The 14745-nt window shown below is 52.3% G+C and overlaps 1 protein-coding gene across 1 annotated transcript; it reads left to right on the top strand.

Moving 5' to 3' along the window:
• Nucleotides 1-399: 399 nt before the first annotated feature.
• On the top strand, nucleotides 400-10694 carry ZNF653 (zinc finger protein 653). The gene is given in 11 exon segments (XM_020995081.2): nucleotides 400-444; nucleotides 447-730; nucleotides 3107-3150; nucleotides 4285-4500; nucleotides 5453-5707; nucleotides 5710-6063; nucleotides 6823-6994; nucleotides 7832-7943; nucleotides 9234-9348; nucleotides 9660-9759; nucleotides 9955-10694. Coding segments are annotated over 11 exon segments (1860 nt in total). The 5' UTR covers nucleotides 400-414; the 3' UTR covers nucleotides 10133-10694.
• The last annotated feature ends 4051 nt before the right edge of the window (nucleotides 10695-14745 follow it).

Below are 14745 nucleotides of genomic sequence, written 5' to 3'. Positions count from 1 at the left end.
GGAGAAGAGACTAAACGAAGTGATTCTAAGTTCTGTTCCAGCCCCCCATTCTGTGCCACCTCCCTGCCCCGGGCTGGTGTATGGTGGGCAGCCCCCCGGCTGCCAGCACCTCCGGGACAGGCATTTGGTGCTGCTACCAGAGACCTGGGCGGCCTTGGGCACTTGGGTCACAGTCTCAGTTTCCTCATGGAATGTCCTCCAGTTCTCAAATCTTTCCCTTTCCCCCTCCCCTCTGCAGGCTGATCCCATGCAGAGAGGGCGGGGCGCGTTCTGGGCTCGCGCAGGCGCGCTCGGCGCGCCGGGGCCCTTTTTCGCGAACGCCGGGTTAAATTTTTCCCGGCGGGCGCGGGCTATCGGCGCCACTTCCGGCCGGGCTCCTAACAACGGGAGAGGCTGTAACCAGGGAGGGGGGGGATGGCGGAGCGGGCACCGGAGCCCGAGCCCGAGCCGAGGCCGAGACGGAGACCGGGGCCGAGGGCGAGGGCGGCGGGGAGGCGGCGGCCGAGGAGGGCGCGGCGGGCCGCAAGGCCCGGGGCCGGCCGCGCCTCACCGAGTCGGACCGGGCGCGGCGGCGGCTGGAGTCCCGGAAGAAGTACGACGTGCGGCGCGTGTACCTGGGCGAGGCGCACGGGCCCTGGGTGGACCTGCGGCGCCGCAGCGGCTGGAGCGACGCCAAGCTCGCCGCCTACCTCATCTCCCTGGAGCGGGGGCAGCGCAGCGGCCGCCACGGGTGAGGCCCGGGCCCGCTCCTCCCGCAGCGCCCCGCGAACCGCCGAGGCACGCGCGGGAGGGAGGGAGCTGGAGAGGGCCCGAGCTCCGAGCTCCGGGCCCCGGAGGGGTCGGGCAGACTTCCTGCAGGAGCTCAGCCGCGAGCTGGCTTGGGAGGTTGGGGGGCATCCCCAGGGCGGGAGCGGCATCGGACGTTCTGTATGTGGGGAAGTCAAGTCAGCAAGGATCCACTAAGCGCCTACTACGTGCCAGGCACTGGGCTGAGCTCTGGGGATGCAGAGAAGGGCAAAAAGCAGTCCCTGCCCGTGAGGAGCTCCCAGTCTAATGGGGAGGCAGCCTGCGAACAGCTCTGTACAAACGAGCTATTGACAGGTAGAGATAATCAGCTGAGGGAAAGCATTAGCTTTAAGGAGGGTGGGAGAGACTTCTTAGAGAAGGTGAAATTTTAGCTGGGACTTGAAGACAGGAGGTGGAGATGAGAACGGAAAGCATTCCATTCATACATTTTCACTGAGTGCTCCCAGTGTGTTAGGCATGTACTTAACAGGCGATCAGTGGTGCGGGTGACAGCTGTGGGTATGTGGGGGAGGATTGCCGGTTTGGAGCATGATTAGGAGCTTGGTCTGGGATGCTGTGTTGAGTGATGTTAAGACATTTAGAAGAAGGTGTCCTGTAGACATTTGGAAAAGGAGTGAAGGGTTGGAACTGAAGGTGTAGGAGGAGATTGAGATTGCCAAAGGGAATGAGTGTAGGAAGAGAAGAGGGCCAAGGAGGAGACTGAGGGGCATGAACTCTGTCTTCAAGTGTCTGGAGGGCTGACTGGATAAGAGAAATAAACTTATCATGTTTGGCTCCGGGGAGCAAAACTAGGGTAAATGCATATAAAATTAGGCAGGCCAACATAAGGGAAACCTTGCCAACGATGAAGAATTGTCTAAAAAGCAGAATGGTCTCAAGAAGTACTGGAGTTCTGTGTCATTGGAAGGCTTCAAACAAAAGCTGGATGAACACTTTTCAGGGAAATTGTAGAGGAGATACTTATTTAGGTACAAGCTAAACTAGTCCAGCACTTAGAACAGTGCCTGGTACATAGTAGGTACTTAATGAATGCTTGCTGGATTGAGGGCTTCTGAGATTTTGTAGGGAGATAATATCCATAAAGGTCTTTTCAGATACTAAATTATGTACAAATGTCAGCTACTATTGTTATAATGAAACACGGGTATCTGGGGGTGGAAACAGCCAGAGGAGTAGGAAGAGAACTATGAGAGAACAGTGTCATAGAAACTAAAGAAGGGAAATTCTCCAGGAAAGAAGTGTCGGATCTGGGAACATAGAGGGGAATCTAGATTGTTTAACTTTTGTATTTGTATCCCAGTACCTCTAACATAGCTGCTTAATAAGTGCTTGTTGGTTGATTGAATGATACTGAGAGGAGGTCTGGGATGATGAAGGCTGATAAAATGCCATTAGAATTTCCAAGAAACAGTCATTTGTCAGTTATTCTGACCAATCCAGTGACCATTTGTGACTTCAGAGGACTTAATAGTAGAGCATGACTTCTGAAAAGTGGTCTGAAAAAGTGGTAGTGGGCAATAGAACAGAATGAGGCATGTATTGTCAGATAGTGGCCAGTGGTTGATTTGTTTTGCTTGACTGTACTTATTTGTGACAAAGAACCTTCCTCACAGCATACTCTGTTAAGTAGTATAAATTTTATTGTCCCCATTTTACAGATTAGAAAATGAGGCTCAGAAAAGTTTTTGGGGAGAACAGTGTTATTCAAGTGGAATGGTGGGAGCAGAGGAGGCAGCTGCTAGGTAGGGGTTTGGGGTGTATACTGTAATTGGGCGGTAATATGTTGTAATGGAAAGAGAGATGGTCAGGAAACCTATATTTGAAACCAGCACTACTGTGTGATTCTGGGAAAGTCCTGTAGCCTTCTTGAGCCTCACTTTCCAGAAAGAAAATGAAAAATTAAGGGGCCATGCTCTTTCTCACAAGTTGTTGTGAGGAAAGCACTTTGTATTCCTTCTTCTTACTGTGGTTTAGATATTTTGTGGCAAAAGGAGGGACATGATGGTAGCCAGAAAGGAGTAGTGGGATCAGGGGAAAACGTATAACAGACTTCCCATAACCCTCACTTCCTGCTGTGCAAACTCTCCTCCCTATTCCTACCCTACAGCTTTCCTCATGGTCTTGCCTCCCTGACTTCCAGGTTATCTTTTCTCTGATTTTGAGGGCCTCTTCATGATACCCCCATATCCCTGTGCCATGGGTCCTTCCTCCGCCAGATACCCTTTCTGCTGCCGAATGAGAAGACCTTCACAGACCCTAGCCTGGCCCTCTCACTCGATGCTACTTCTCTCTGTTACAGGAAGCCTTGGGAGCAAGTCCCCAAAAAGCCAAAGCGGAAGAAGAGTAAGTTGGTAATGGGGCCTAAGGCTTGTGATTTGTCCAGGGAATGGAGGAGCAATGATGCTGATGAGTCAGAGTAGTGAGCCCTTATTTCCTCTCTTTCAGCAGCACAGATAGGACTTAGTAGGCCCAGGAGAAATGAGGGAGCAAGTGGCTCCATTCAGAGCTGGGCTAGATTTACCCTGTCCTCTCCTCTGGCCCTCCTCAAGGGCTCTGTTCTTATCCCATGGGCTAGACAGTATCTGTGCCCTAATTGGCCAGGAAGGGCAAAGTGTTTGTGGGTTCAGGTGACTGAAAGATTTTGGTAATTTCAGCTGTGACCATTGAAAAGTATGACTCATCTAACTGGAAGGAGTGTTATTTGTTTGGAGGACTAGTCTTTAGCTGATGGAGGAATTGAAATTTTGGTAGCCACACTTTCCTTTCTCCCCCATTCTCTGATCTTTTGTAAGGATGTGGTTGGGGTGCACCTGCTGCAGGACACTGGCCCTTAGGCCTCAGAATGCCTTCTAGCAGCTGTATGATATCTGTGCTCTATGGGGAGGTTTTAGGCTTTAGGTATCAGTTCACTGACCCAAAGAGAGCAATGTGGACTTCTGTTTTGATTAATAAGCTTTTATGTCCCAGAGCCTACTGTGAGAATAGACTGGCTCTGAGCGTTCAAGGAGACCCCAATGTTATAGGTGTACCTACTTGGGAGATTGCCTGTCCTCCCTTTCACTCATCCCTCTATGCCAGTGGAACCCTAGTAGTCTGTGCCCAAGACCTATGATTGGGCAACATGCCTGCCCTGGTGTTGGCAAGAGAGTTTACTCTTTCCTACCAACACAAGAGGGCCCTGGCCTGGAATGACATTTGTGGGAAGCATAGCCAACCTGTCCTACTTTCTGTTCCTTACAGATGAGGCCTCTCACACTGACTCAGTGACAGACCTCCGTTGGGAGGGGGAACAATACTGAGATGAATAGTGGTGTCCAGGGGTACCTCCCTGGACAGGAGCTGCTTCTTCCTCTTGGGAAGGAGATGGACAATGACCCACATGCTTAGATAGTATGTTCCCCAAATCCTCACAGGAGAGGAAGGGCCTGAGGCTTGCCTCTTGCAAGCATTGTTCCATTTGCCTTTCTCCTTTCCTAGGAAGGAGGCGTAATGTGAACTGCCTAAAGAACATGGTGATCTGGTATGAGGATCACAAGAACCGCTGTCCCTACGAGCCTCACCTGGCTGAGCTCGACCCCACCTTTGGGCTTTATACCACGGCGGTGTGGCAGTGTGAGGCTGGACACCGGTACTTCCAGGACCTCCACTCACCTCTGAAGCCGCTCAGTGACTCGGAGAATGAGAGTGACCGAGGTAGGGAGCCTTGGGGCTGTTTTGAGCTGAGGGGCCTGGGACACACCTCCTTTGGCTCCTGGCACTGAGGCAGCCTCCCCCTCAGGAGGGCCCACTCTCACTGTGGGCTCACAGCTCTATTTCTCTTTCCATCTTCCTGTTTTTCTTGAATGTAGTTGCCTGCTCAGACTTAGTTATATCCACTCTCCCCAGATATGCTGGATTGGTGCCTGCTAGCCTTGTGTTAGGTTATCTAGGGGCAAGGCAGAGGGAAGAGGAGAGAACTCAGTTCCTCTCCTTGGGTCTGTTGAAAAAAAATTCACATATCTAGATCAGAAAGCAGTTCTGAGTGGTGTGTGATAAGGGACAGATAAGTTGTTCTGCTAAGGAGTGATCAGTGAGGAAATGATCAGGAAAGACTACCTTTGGGGCAGGGGGAGGGCAATAGAGATTTGGAGCTTGTCCCTGAAGGACGAGTAGGAGTTGGAGAGTTGAAGGCAATGCAAATTATAGACAGAGAAGATGGCCCATGCCAAAACAGGAATGAGCATAGCATTAATAAGGGGGTGTTTAGGAGATGAGTTTGACTGAGCTAGCTGGCATAGTGGATAGGGCACTGGGCTTGGAGTCAGGATCCAAATCCAACCTGAGACACTTACTAGTGACCCTGGGCAAGTCATTTCACCTTGGTCTGCCTCAGTTTCCTCATCCATAAAATGGGGATAATAATACTACCTATCTTGAAGGGTTGTTGTGAGAATCAAATGAGATAGCATTTGTAAAGCACTCAGCACAATGCCTGGCACACAGTAGGTACTGTATGAATGCTAGCTGTTACAATTAATGTGTCTGCACGACTCAGTTTCTTAAGTATGCTTAGGACCTTTGCGGGGGGAACTAAAAGGAAGCGTGATTGCTGAGTCAGGTCTGTTTCAGAAGTGTTGTGATCCCTGCTTTCTTGTCTTTTCTGCAGTGGGGAATGGCGTGGGGGCTGAAAGCTCAGACTCCTCGGGCTCTGAATCTGATTCTGATTCTGATGGGCAGCCAGAGAGCCGGCAGGCCCAGACTGTGCAGGCCTCCCCAGTGCCAGCTGCACCACCTCCTCCGGCCCCCGAGGGCAGCAGCAGCGGGCTCATCACACAGGACGGTATCCATATTCCCTTTGAACACCACATGGACAGCTTGACAGCGGAGCAGGGCACACCCCTGTGCCACAGCCCAACCACCAGTGCCCCGAGAGCATGGAGACTGTGGTGTGTGTGCCTGTGCCAGTCCAGGTGGGCACAGGCCACAGTGCCCTGTTTGACAGTGTGCCACAGGAAGCTTTGGGTGAGGTGGTAGCCAGCTGCCCTGTGCCAGGCATGGTGCCAGGCTCGCAGGTGATCATTATCGCAGGCCCTGGTTATGACGCTCTGGCAGCAGAGGGCATCCACTTGAATGTGGCCAGTGGTGGCAGCAGTGGAGAAGAGGTGCCCTGTGCTGTGATTGAGGGCGTGGCCGCGTACACCCAGACTGAGCCGGAAGGCAGCCAGCCTGATCCCTCTGGCCCCGTGGAGAGCATGGAGTGTATAGAAACCAAAAAAGGTCTTTCTCTTTTCCCTCCTCTCAGTTCCTCTCCCTTCCCTTCCTGGGCCTCCCTCAGGTCAGCCAGTTGACCCCAGGCAGAACCCTGTCCTGGGCCCCTAGGGGAGGGATCAAGGGCCAGGGAGGGCCGGGCCCCAGAGGAGCAGAAGGTGGGCATCCTGCCCTCGCCTGTTCAGGAGTGCTCATGTACACACATTCCAGTGAAGACAAGGCAGCCTGGTGTAGTGGAAACAACATTGGATTTGGAGTCAGAGGCCCTGGGTTTGAATCCCTCCTCTGCCAATCACACTGCCTGTGAGACAGACCTTAGGCAAGTCACGTCACTTCTGGGGCTGTTTACTCATCTGTAAAATGAAAGTGTTGGACTTAAATGATCTCTGAATTCTAAATCATGGGGTTTTAGGACAGATACGTGGGAAAGAGTGACCTGGGTCAGTGGGGTGGGGGATAAAGATAAAGAAATATTGTTACTTGTCCCTGAAGAGGTTGGAAGATGTCCTGGGTGGGGGAGGGTGGGAGGAAGTATGAGATGTTACCTGGATGGAGGTAATCCAGGTCACCAGTAAGCCTTCCCTGAAGGGCCCAGGGACAGTGCCCTGCTGCAGTCCCAGTGCCCAGCTTGGTTGGGGCTCAGTCCTTGATCAGGACTTCTTAACCCTGTTAGGAATTACACCCACACCCAAATTTGGGGACTCTTCAGGAGGAGAGACCCTTTCAGCATGGGGCCCAGCACTAATGTGTGACTTTCCCTGGTCCCAGAGAAGGAAGAACTCTATGTCCTCAAGAAGGAGGAGAAAGAGGAACTATCTTCCCCAGAGCTGGAGGAGTTAGAGACAGTGCCTGAGAACATGGAGCCCGAGCCTGAACCAGAGGAGTTAGACAGCAATGACATGTCAGCCATCATTTATGAGATTCCCAAGGAGCCCGAGAAGTGAGTGTGTGCATATCCCATGACTGTGTGGTCATACACTCCTCCTGGGCCATCTTGTGTGGGGCACAGTGCTGGGGCAGCGTGTCAGCTCTGTTGGGAGAAAGGATGCTTGGACAGGACACCGCGAGGGATGCTGGCTCTCAGGACAAGGCCTAGCACTGTGCTTGGCTGAGCTCTTCTCTAGCCACAAGAGCCTGGGGGAGGACAGGCTGCAGATGCCCTGAGGGAACGCCTCCCAACCCATGTCCATACTTGCATGCACCCACACCCACCCACACCCCTGAGGCCATGTAACTCCCTCACAGGGATGCATAGACACCCACACATGCACCCCGAAGCCATACACACCCCACACACGTGCACATGCATGCACACACACCTACCCCTAAAGCCATGCACACATACACACCCCTACATGTGTATGCACACACATACCCACATCCTGAAGCCACGCACATATACCCCCACGTATCCCCTACCTGCTTTTCTACACGTACAACCCCTTTACACACATATGTGCCCCCTACCCATGTACTTCACTTAATCTGTCTTACCCAGTGAACCCATTTGACTCTATCAGAGATCTAAGTGCCAGAGGGGAGGGAGTTGAGCTGGATCCGTGGGAATACCTGGGAGGAACTGGCTGGGGCCCTCAAAGAACAGGCAGGACAGGGTCTCGTGGCTTGATTGTGCTAAGTGCATCAGTGTCCAGGGCTCCTAGGCCCCAGGGATTGAGCAAAAGTCTGAAAAGAGGCAGAGATGAGGATGGTGTCTTTTGGCTCAAGGCCTGAGCTTTCCCTGACATTGTCTCTGCTTTCCCCCCATCCCCACCCCCAGGAGGCGACGCAGCAAGCGGGGCCGAGCGACAGATGCTGACGGTCTGTTGGAGATGTTCCATTGCCCCTATGAAGGCTGTAGTCAGGTCTATGTAGCCCTCAGCAGCTTTCAGGTATGCCAGGCCTCTCAGATTCCTTTCCCATTTGTTTAGTTAACAAGTGTGTGCCAAGCACTTGTGTGTACCAGGCTCTGGGGAGATAAAAGCCAGTGGGAGACAGGTCCTGATCTCAAGGAACTTCTCTTCTTTTGCACTGGTGTATCCATGTCAGCACAGCCTCACTCGAGAGAGGGCTCTAGCAAGTAGGGAAATTGGGGCAGCTAGGTGGCGAAGTAGATGCAACTCCAGCCTTGGAGTCAGGAGGACCTGAGTTCAAATCCGGCCTCAGTCATTTGAAACTTACTAGCTGTGTGACCCTGGGCAAGTCACTTACCCCGATTGCCTCGCAAAAAAAAAAAAAAAGAAACAAGTAGGGAAATTGAGGAAGGCTTTTCTGCAGGTATGGCGCCTGGCACCAAGACAGGGATTCAGGAGATGGACTCTCCCACCAGGGTAACTGGAACCTAAAGAGGGAGAAGGAAAGTCAAGCTAAGTAAACCTGGGCTGTTAGGCTAAAGTTGAAGCTTTAGATACTGCAGGCAGGGAGGCATCTCCCTGGTGGATGGAGTCTTGGATAAGAAGGTACTGATCAGCTGTGGGATTCTAATTAGGGGACTCCACCTCTCAGCTTCAGGGACCCTGAATGTCACATGAGGCTGAGAACAGCCCTTCCCTCACAGTGTTGTTGTCAGGAAGGACCTTAGAAAAAGGGTTAGAGGATAGAATGGATGCTGGATGCAGTGCTTTGCAACCCTTGGAGTGCTACTGGATAAATGTGAGCTGTTATTATTAGGGGGAGATGTTTGTATTTCATCTTAAAAGTAATGAGTCACTGAAAATTGTTTAGCAGAGGAGTGACGTGGTTAGACCTATCCTTTAAGACCAGTGGGATGAATGAAAGAGGGCGAAGAGAGAAAGGGACACTCACCGGTAGGGCAGTAGTTGATGGTCTAGAAAAGGGAACTTAGAAAGAGGGGAGAGGGAGCGGGAGAAACCTTGAGGGGAACTTAAACTGTCCTCAGCCCCTCTCTGGGGCTGCTGTAAGAGATTCTTGGGCTAAGGACTTTCTATCTGCCCCCTAGTCCTCTAGGACTGGGAATTAGGAAATGAAACCAGAGGCAGGCAGGGGCCCCATTTGCAATTCTCTCTCACTTGTGCTCCCTCTTCTCTCCCCTGTGGACCTCCCACTTTCTTGAGAATTTCCCAAGGAAAGAAGTTTCCTTCTGAATCATTTGAATCACAGGTTTGCACATTGTCTATTTCTGTCCCCACTCCACTCCGAATTTGTGCATTTTTCTACTCCAGAATCATGTGAACCTTGTCCATCGGAAGGGGAAAACGAAGGTGTGTCCTCACCCAGGCTGTGGCAAGAAGTTCTATTTGTCCAATCACCTTCGACGGCACATGATCATTCACTCAGGTTGGGCCCGTGGAATTGTAGATTAGGCTTGGTTGGGAGGTTCAGTAGAGGACTTTTTCTTGGACAGCCAGGGGGTGGTGCAGTCCAGTTGGAATCCTTCTTATCTCAAGAGTTCTTTCCCTCATTTAGGGTCATTTACCTACGATGGCACCCACTCACTCCTGCACAACAAAAAGGATTTTTTTAATCAGGCTGAAGGGGTTACAAAGCTTTCTCCTCATTGGCCCTTTTGCATTGTCATGAATGGTGGGGTACACTTTAAGAATGAATCCTTAACCTTCAGTCCCTGGGTCTCTGGGCTGTACTTCCAGGTGTCCGAGAATTTACCTGTGAAACCTGTGGGAAATCCTTCAAGAGAAAAAATCACCTCGAGGTCCATCGACGGACACATACAGGAGAGACCCCTTTGCAGTGAGTGATGGCTTTCTCTCCCCACCCCAAAGCAGCCCTCCAGGGTTCTTGGCCCCAGAGAAGGTTGGGCCTTCTCCCAGTCCAGGCTCAGGGAGATTGGAGGAGTGAGGTTCCTCCTCAGGCTGTGGCTGTGGCCCTTGGCAGGGCAGTCGTAGCCCCAAAGCTGCCCCACCTCTGCCCCCTGCTTATCCCCAGGTGTGAGATCTGTGGTTACCAGTGTCGCCAGAGGGCATCCTTGAATTGGCACATGAAGAAGCACACAGCCGAGGTGCAGTACAACTTCACCTGTGAGCGCTGTGGCAAGCGCTTTGAGAAGATGGACAGCGTCAAGTTTCACAAGCTCAAGAGCCACCCTGACCATAGACCCACGTGATCCTGGCTGCCCCAGCACAAGGACGCTTCTATTTATTTGTCCCCGATGATCTCCTGGGCCCTTCTCCCTAAATCTGACCCTGCTTTCACAAAGGCTATTCCTGGGAGGCTGAAGAGAGTCAGCCTCATTCTGGGGCTGCAAGCAGCATAGGTGGACACTGAGGGCACCAGGGCAAGCCGTGAAAGAAGGAGATGGCCTCCAGGAGTGGCCCTTTTCTGTTGGATTAGGGCTGTGCTGGGTGATATGGCAGGTGTTGTAAGGATCTGCTTGGATGTTGTGGGGCATGGGTCTACCCCCTTAAAGCTGGGGTCTCTCAGCTAAGTCGCTGGGCAAGAGGGCTGGATACCTGGAACAGTGTTAAGTGAGCAAAAATGATTAAAAAAAAAAGACACACCAAAAAAACCCCTCTCCCCACCCCACCTCTATGTATGCTCAAGGCCAAAGTGGTGAGTTCACACTCCAGAACACTTGGGAAGACTAGGCCCAACTTTTCATCTCCATCCCTTTGGGCCTAAAGGGAAAAAAGAGTGGCCTGTGTGCTTTTCCCAATTATGTATAGTCTGCTACTTTCCCCCAGAGGCCCCTGCCTCCGATCTGTGCCTTTCTGCTTGCCTTCAGGGGTGACAGTTGACTGTTGACTTTTCTCCTGGAGCTAGGAGAGCCCTGGGTAATGAGGAGCTCCTTTCTCACACTTTGGGCTAAGGGAAGAGATGAGTTTTGCCTTCCTAAGGAAAGGTTGGGAGGGTCCTGTGCTCTTACTCAGACTCCTGTGTGCCTTAGGGCCTTAGATTAGTGTTTCAGGTTTTCCAGATTGTTCTTTCTCTCATGCCCTGGTGGTAGGAAAACTGCGCCCTCCTTAGCACTGATAGAGACTATCGGGAGAAGAGGTCTTTAGGCCCAGAAGGGAGCTCTTCAGTACGTGCAGCGGGGCTCCTTTGGCTTTGGGCCAGAGCTTGGGATAGGGATGGAAGCTCAGGATCCCCAGGAACAGGGATCAGTTCCCTGCAACTCATCCCATTGCACCTGGTGGTTGGTGAGTCAGCTCCTCAGGGATGTATCCATACTTTTATCCCTTTCATGAACGACTAGTCAGGCAGCCTTAGTGAAACGGGGTGAAGCCATTGCTTTTACCCAGATTCTGCAGCTGAGACTGACACACTGGGAGGTGTCAGTCAGCAGTAAGCCCTGTGCTGGGTGTTGGGCTACCAAGTACAAAAGAGGCCCACCTCTATGAGAGCTGGGGTTGAACAGTGTGTTTTTGTTTGTTTTTAGGAGGGTTGGCACAGCACTTAACATAGCCCCAGGAGAGAGGGCTTCGAAGTAGTATATACCTTTTGCAGACGAGTATGCCTAACCACTCTGAGGGGTTGTGTCTTAGGTCCCAAAGGGTTGGAGGATGGATAGGTGCAAACCCACATCACCTGACCCCAAATCTAGGGCTTTACTTCCACGTCCCACTCCTCCCATCGTGATAATTCTCCGGGAGGATAGACCAACAACCCTTTTTGGGGGACAAAAGTTTAGTGCTAAGACACGTAGGTCCCAATCCCTATATTTCAAATCAGTTTTGAGAATTCTGCCCCTGAACCCGGGTCTTTTTAAGGTTTTGTGGCCTCCTTTCGCCAGGAGGTGGCGACTAGGTTCCTCGCAAGAGCGGAGCACGTGATTGGCGGCGCTGCTGTGAGTCTAGACGCGTGCCTCGACCCCACGCCCTCGACTCCCGCCCTGGGGATATCGGGACACTGATTGGCTGCGGACATACCTGGTTTTTGGCCCGCCGGAGTCTCCCGCGTTGAAAGAGAGGCGGAGTTCTGCCTCACCTTCCCATTGTGGCCCTTCGCCTCGTGCTTTTCAGGTTTGGGTAGGAGTTGTTTGAAGCCCGAGGCTATTAGAACCCCGACACTTGGAGGGTGGTTTTAGGTAAGAATGGAGAGGGAGTCTCCCAGTTTAGAGGCTGAGAGGCAGTCTCAGACCGCGCCCCCTCTCCTCCCATGCGGCCGCAGCAGGAAGACCTGCAGTTACCATGGGAACCCTGCTTAGGCCTTATGCTTCTAGAAGCTGGTGGGAGCGCTGTATCCTCCCGTTCCACCGCGCTCATCACCTCTCCCTCGACCCTGGTGGACTGTCAGTTCTTCCCCGCCCACGGAGGCCAGTCAGCTTTTTTCTCCCCAAACTCGCTGACGTGAGGGAAAATATGCTTTCTGTACTCTATTCTGACCAATAGGTGAACCTCAGTTTAGCTACCGGGCTCTGCCGACGCTGTTATAAAACATTCCATTGGTTTCCTTCTTACCCAGCACGGCTGTGGGTGAACAAACAACCGTGAGAAGCCGCGCTGGGAGAGGGCAGCGAGGCCCATAATGCCCTCCCAAAAAGTCCCAGGCGGCTCGGGGAGAGCAATGCATTGAGTAGTTTAGGAAAGGAAGGTCAGGTGTAATTTTCAGCCAGTCCTCCATCCCCCACTATCCAGCCAGTCTGAGCACTTGTTCAAGATGGGTGTCCTTCCACCCCACAGTCCAGAGCCCACGAAGTGTGGCCCTCGAGGGGGTATCCCTAAGGAGCCTTGTATTGGCTTCTCCGACGGGTCAAGGTGTCATGGCCTTTGTAGCCAATACTCCAACGGCACCCCCTGTTGTCCACTTCGTGATTGGCTGGCTCTAGGTCCTTCGACGTGAGCATCCGCCCACAATTGGTTTCTTCGATGACTTTCCCTGATTGGGCGATTTTCCATCTGTTCAGTGATTGCTCCAAGAAGGGTCTGGCAGCCGTAGTGCGGAGTTCTGCGTGAAGCTGATCTGTGATATTTGAACTACAGGGCAATACTAGGACATGATGATAGACCCTGCCCCTCTGCTTCTCAGTCTCCTTTTGTTTCGGCCTCTGTCCCAAAAGGGATAGGACAGGCGAGGAGTGGGAGAGCGGAAGAAGAGCTTCCCTCCGCAACGGAGCTGCTACTGGAATCTTGGCGCGCTGCGCGTGGTTTAAGAGCGGACGGAGCCGTCGTGGCGCGCTGTCTATGGTGCTGAAGCTGAGCTTAATGGAATGGTCACCTCCGGGAAAGGAGCCTTCCATCTCAGAGTCAAAGAGGTGTGGGCTAGAGAGAGACGAACAAAAATCCAGAGACTGGGCACTGGGAACAAAGGCTCCAGGGGCGGGACGGAGAGATAGAGAGGAATAGAGGCAGCTGCTACTTTTCCTCTCCTTAGAGTGGGACTGGTTCCTATTGTTTGGGTTCCGGAGGCCGAGGCTATGCGGGAAGGGGGAGGGTGGCGTCTTAGCCACCACTAACTCAGCCGGAAGTTTGTCTAAACGTGTGCATTCTTCACATGTTGGTGCACGGATGTGAACACGTGTTTATGTATGTGAGACGAGGCGCAAGCATGTATGTGTGGCCATGTGTGCACATATGCCTATGCAAGTATGCATCTTTCCGTCCGTGTGTGTATGTACGTCTGGACATATGTGAACTCATAATTATCTATCCAGATATTTGAGGACTTATACATGCACGGAAAGCTCAGCCTGGGCTCCGCCTGGAGTAGCCATGGGTTCCCCTGGGCCTGAGAGTATGACGGTAGTTTACCCTGCCAATTAGAAGCCGGGAACTTCTGTTCATTTTTATGTAGTATCCGCCCACCCTAAGTTTGTGGGGAGGGGGGGAATCCACGTGGTTCTTCGGCTTTCCGGGCTTCGAGTTGTGATTGGCTAAGCCTTGATTTTCCCCTCTCCTCCCCATCCAGAGGCCTAGGGTTGCCCCTGGGAAACTCACAGTAGTCGGGCTGAGGAGGTTGTTCTTCTCTGCTCCACCCCCTCCTCGCGCCCGAGCCAGGTTCCTTCATTCCGCCCCTTCTTCAGTCAAGAGGATCTCCAAGCGGCCTTTTGCGCTGGCCTCAGGCTCCTGAATCGGTCTGTTCCTCTCCCTGGACTCGTAGCCCTCAACGTACCCGAAGAGTTGCGCTGCGGCACAACCCGCAACCTGCCCTACCTTGCCAGGGAACTTCGGGGGTCAAGATGCAGGGTCCAAAGCGTGATGAACACTCCTAAAGTTTCCACTCTTTCGATGGGATCCCTATGCGTAGGTCCTCTTTCTTGGAGAGTCCCAGGCCGGCTGTCCTCTTTAATAACATAGAATGCAAGGTTTGGAAAATGACAACATTAGAGAGACACCAGGTGGGTCCCTAGCTATCCTTTTGTCCAGAGAATAGTGTGGTTTTTTTCTACGCACTCTTTTGTACCAAGAATAATTTGACTTTCTCAGACTCCTCCATCAAGGTCTACCAACACCTCGAAAGGAACCTGGTCACAGAAGCAGAAAGACAGAATTAGAATGTAAGCTCTTTCAGGGCACAGACTGTTTTCATTCCCCCCCCCAATTCCTGTATATGATGCTAATAAATGTTTGTGGAATTGAAGAGAGAAGCAGGGACGCAGAAAGGCAAAGGAATACCGAGCCAAACAGAGAGAGTCAGGCTATTCCGAATTAAACGTGTCAATAGAAGAGGATTCCCCCTTTCCCAGAATTCGGTCACTGCTCCTCGTGATCATTGTGACCCTGCGAGGTAATGGTCCTTGTTTCACACCGGTCCCCAGGCCTAGCCAACTGACTCTTCCTC

Source organism: Phascolarctos cinereus, unplaced genomic scaffold (genome assembly GCF_003287225.1).
Source record: "Phascolarctos cinereus isolate Bilbo 61053 unplaced genomic scaffold, phaCin_HiC Scaffold_4;HRSCAF=312, whole genome shotgun sequence".
NCBI classification, from domain to species: domain Eukaryota; kingdom Metazoa; phylum Chordata; class Mammalia; order Diprotodontia; family Phascolarctidae; genus Phascolarctos; species Phascolarctos cinereus.
The sequence above is the reverse complement of the archived record's forward strand: the minus strand, read 5'-3'. Positions and strand labels throughout refer to the sequence as shown.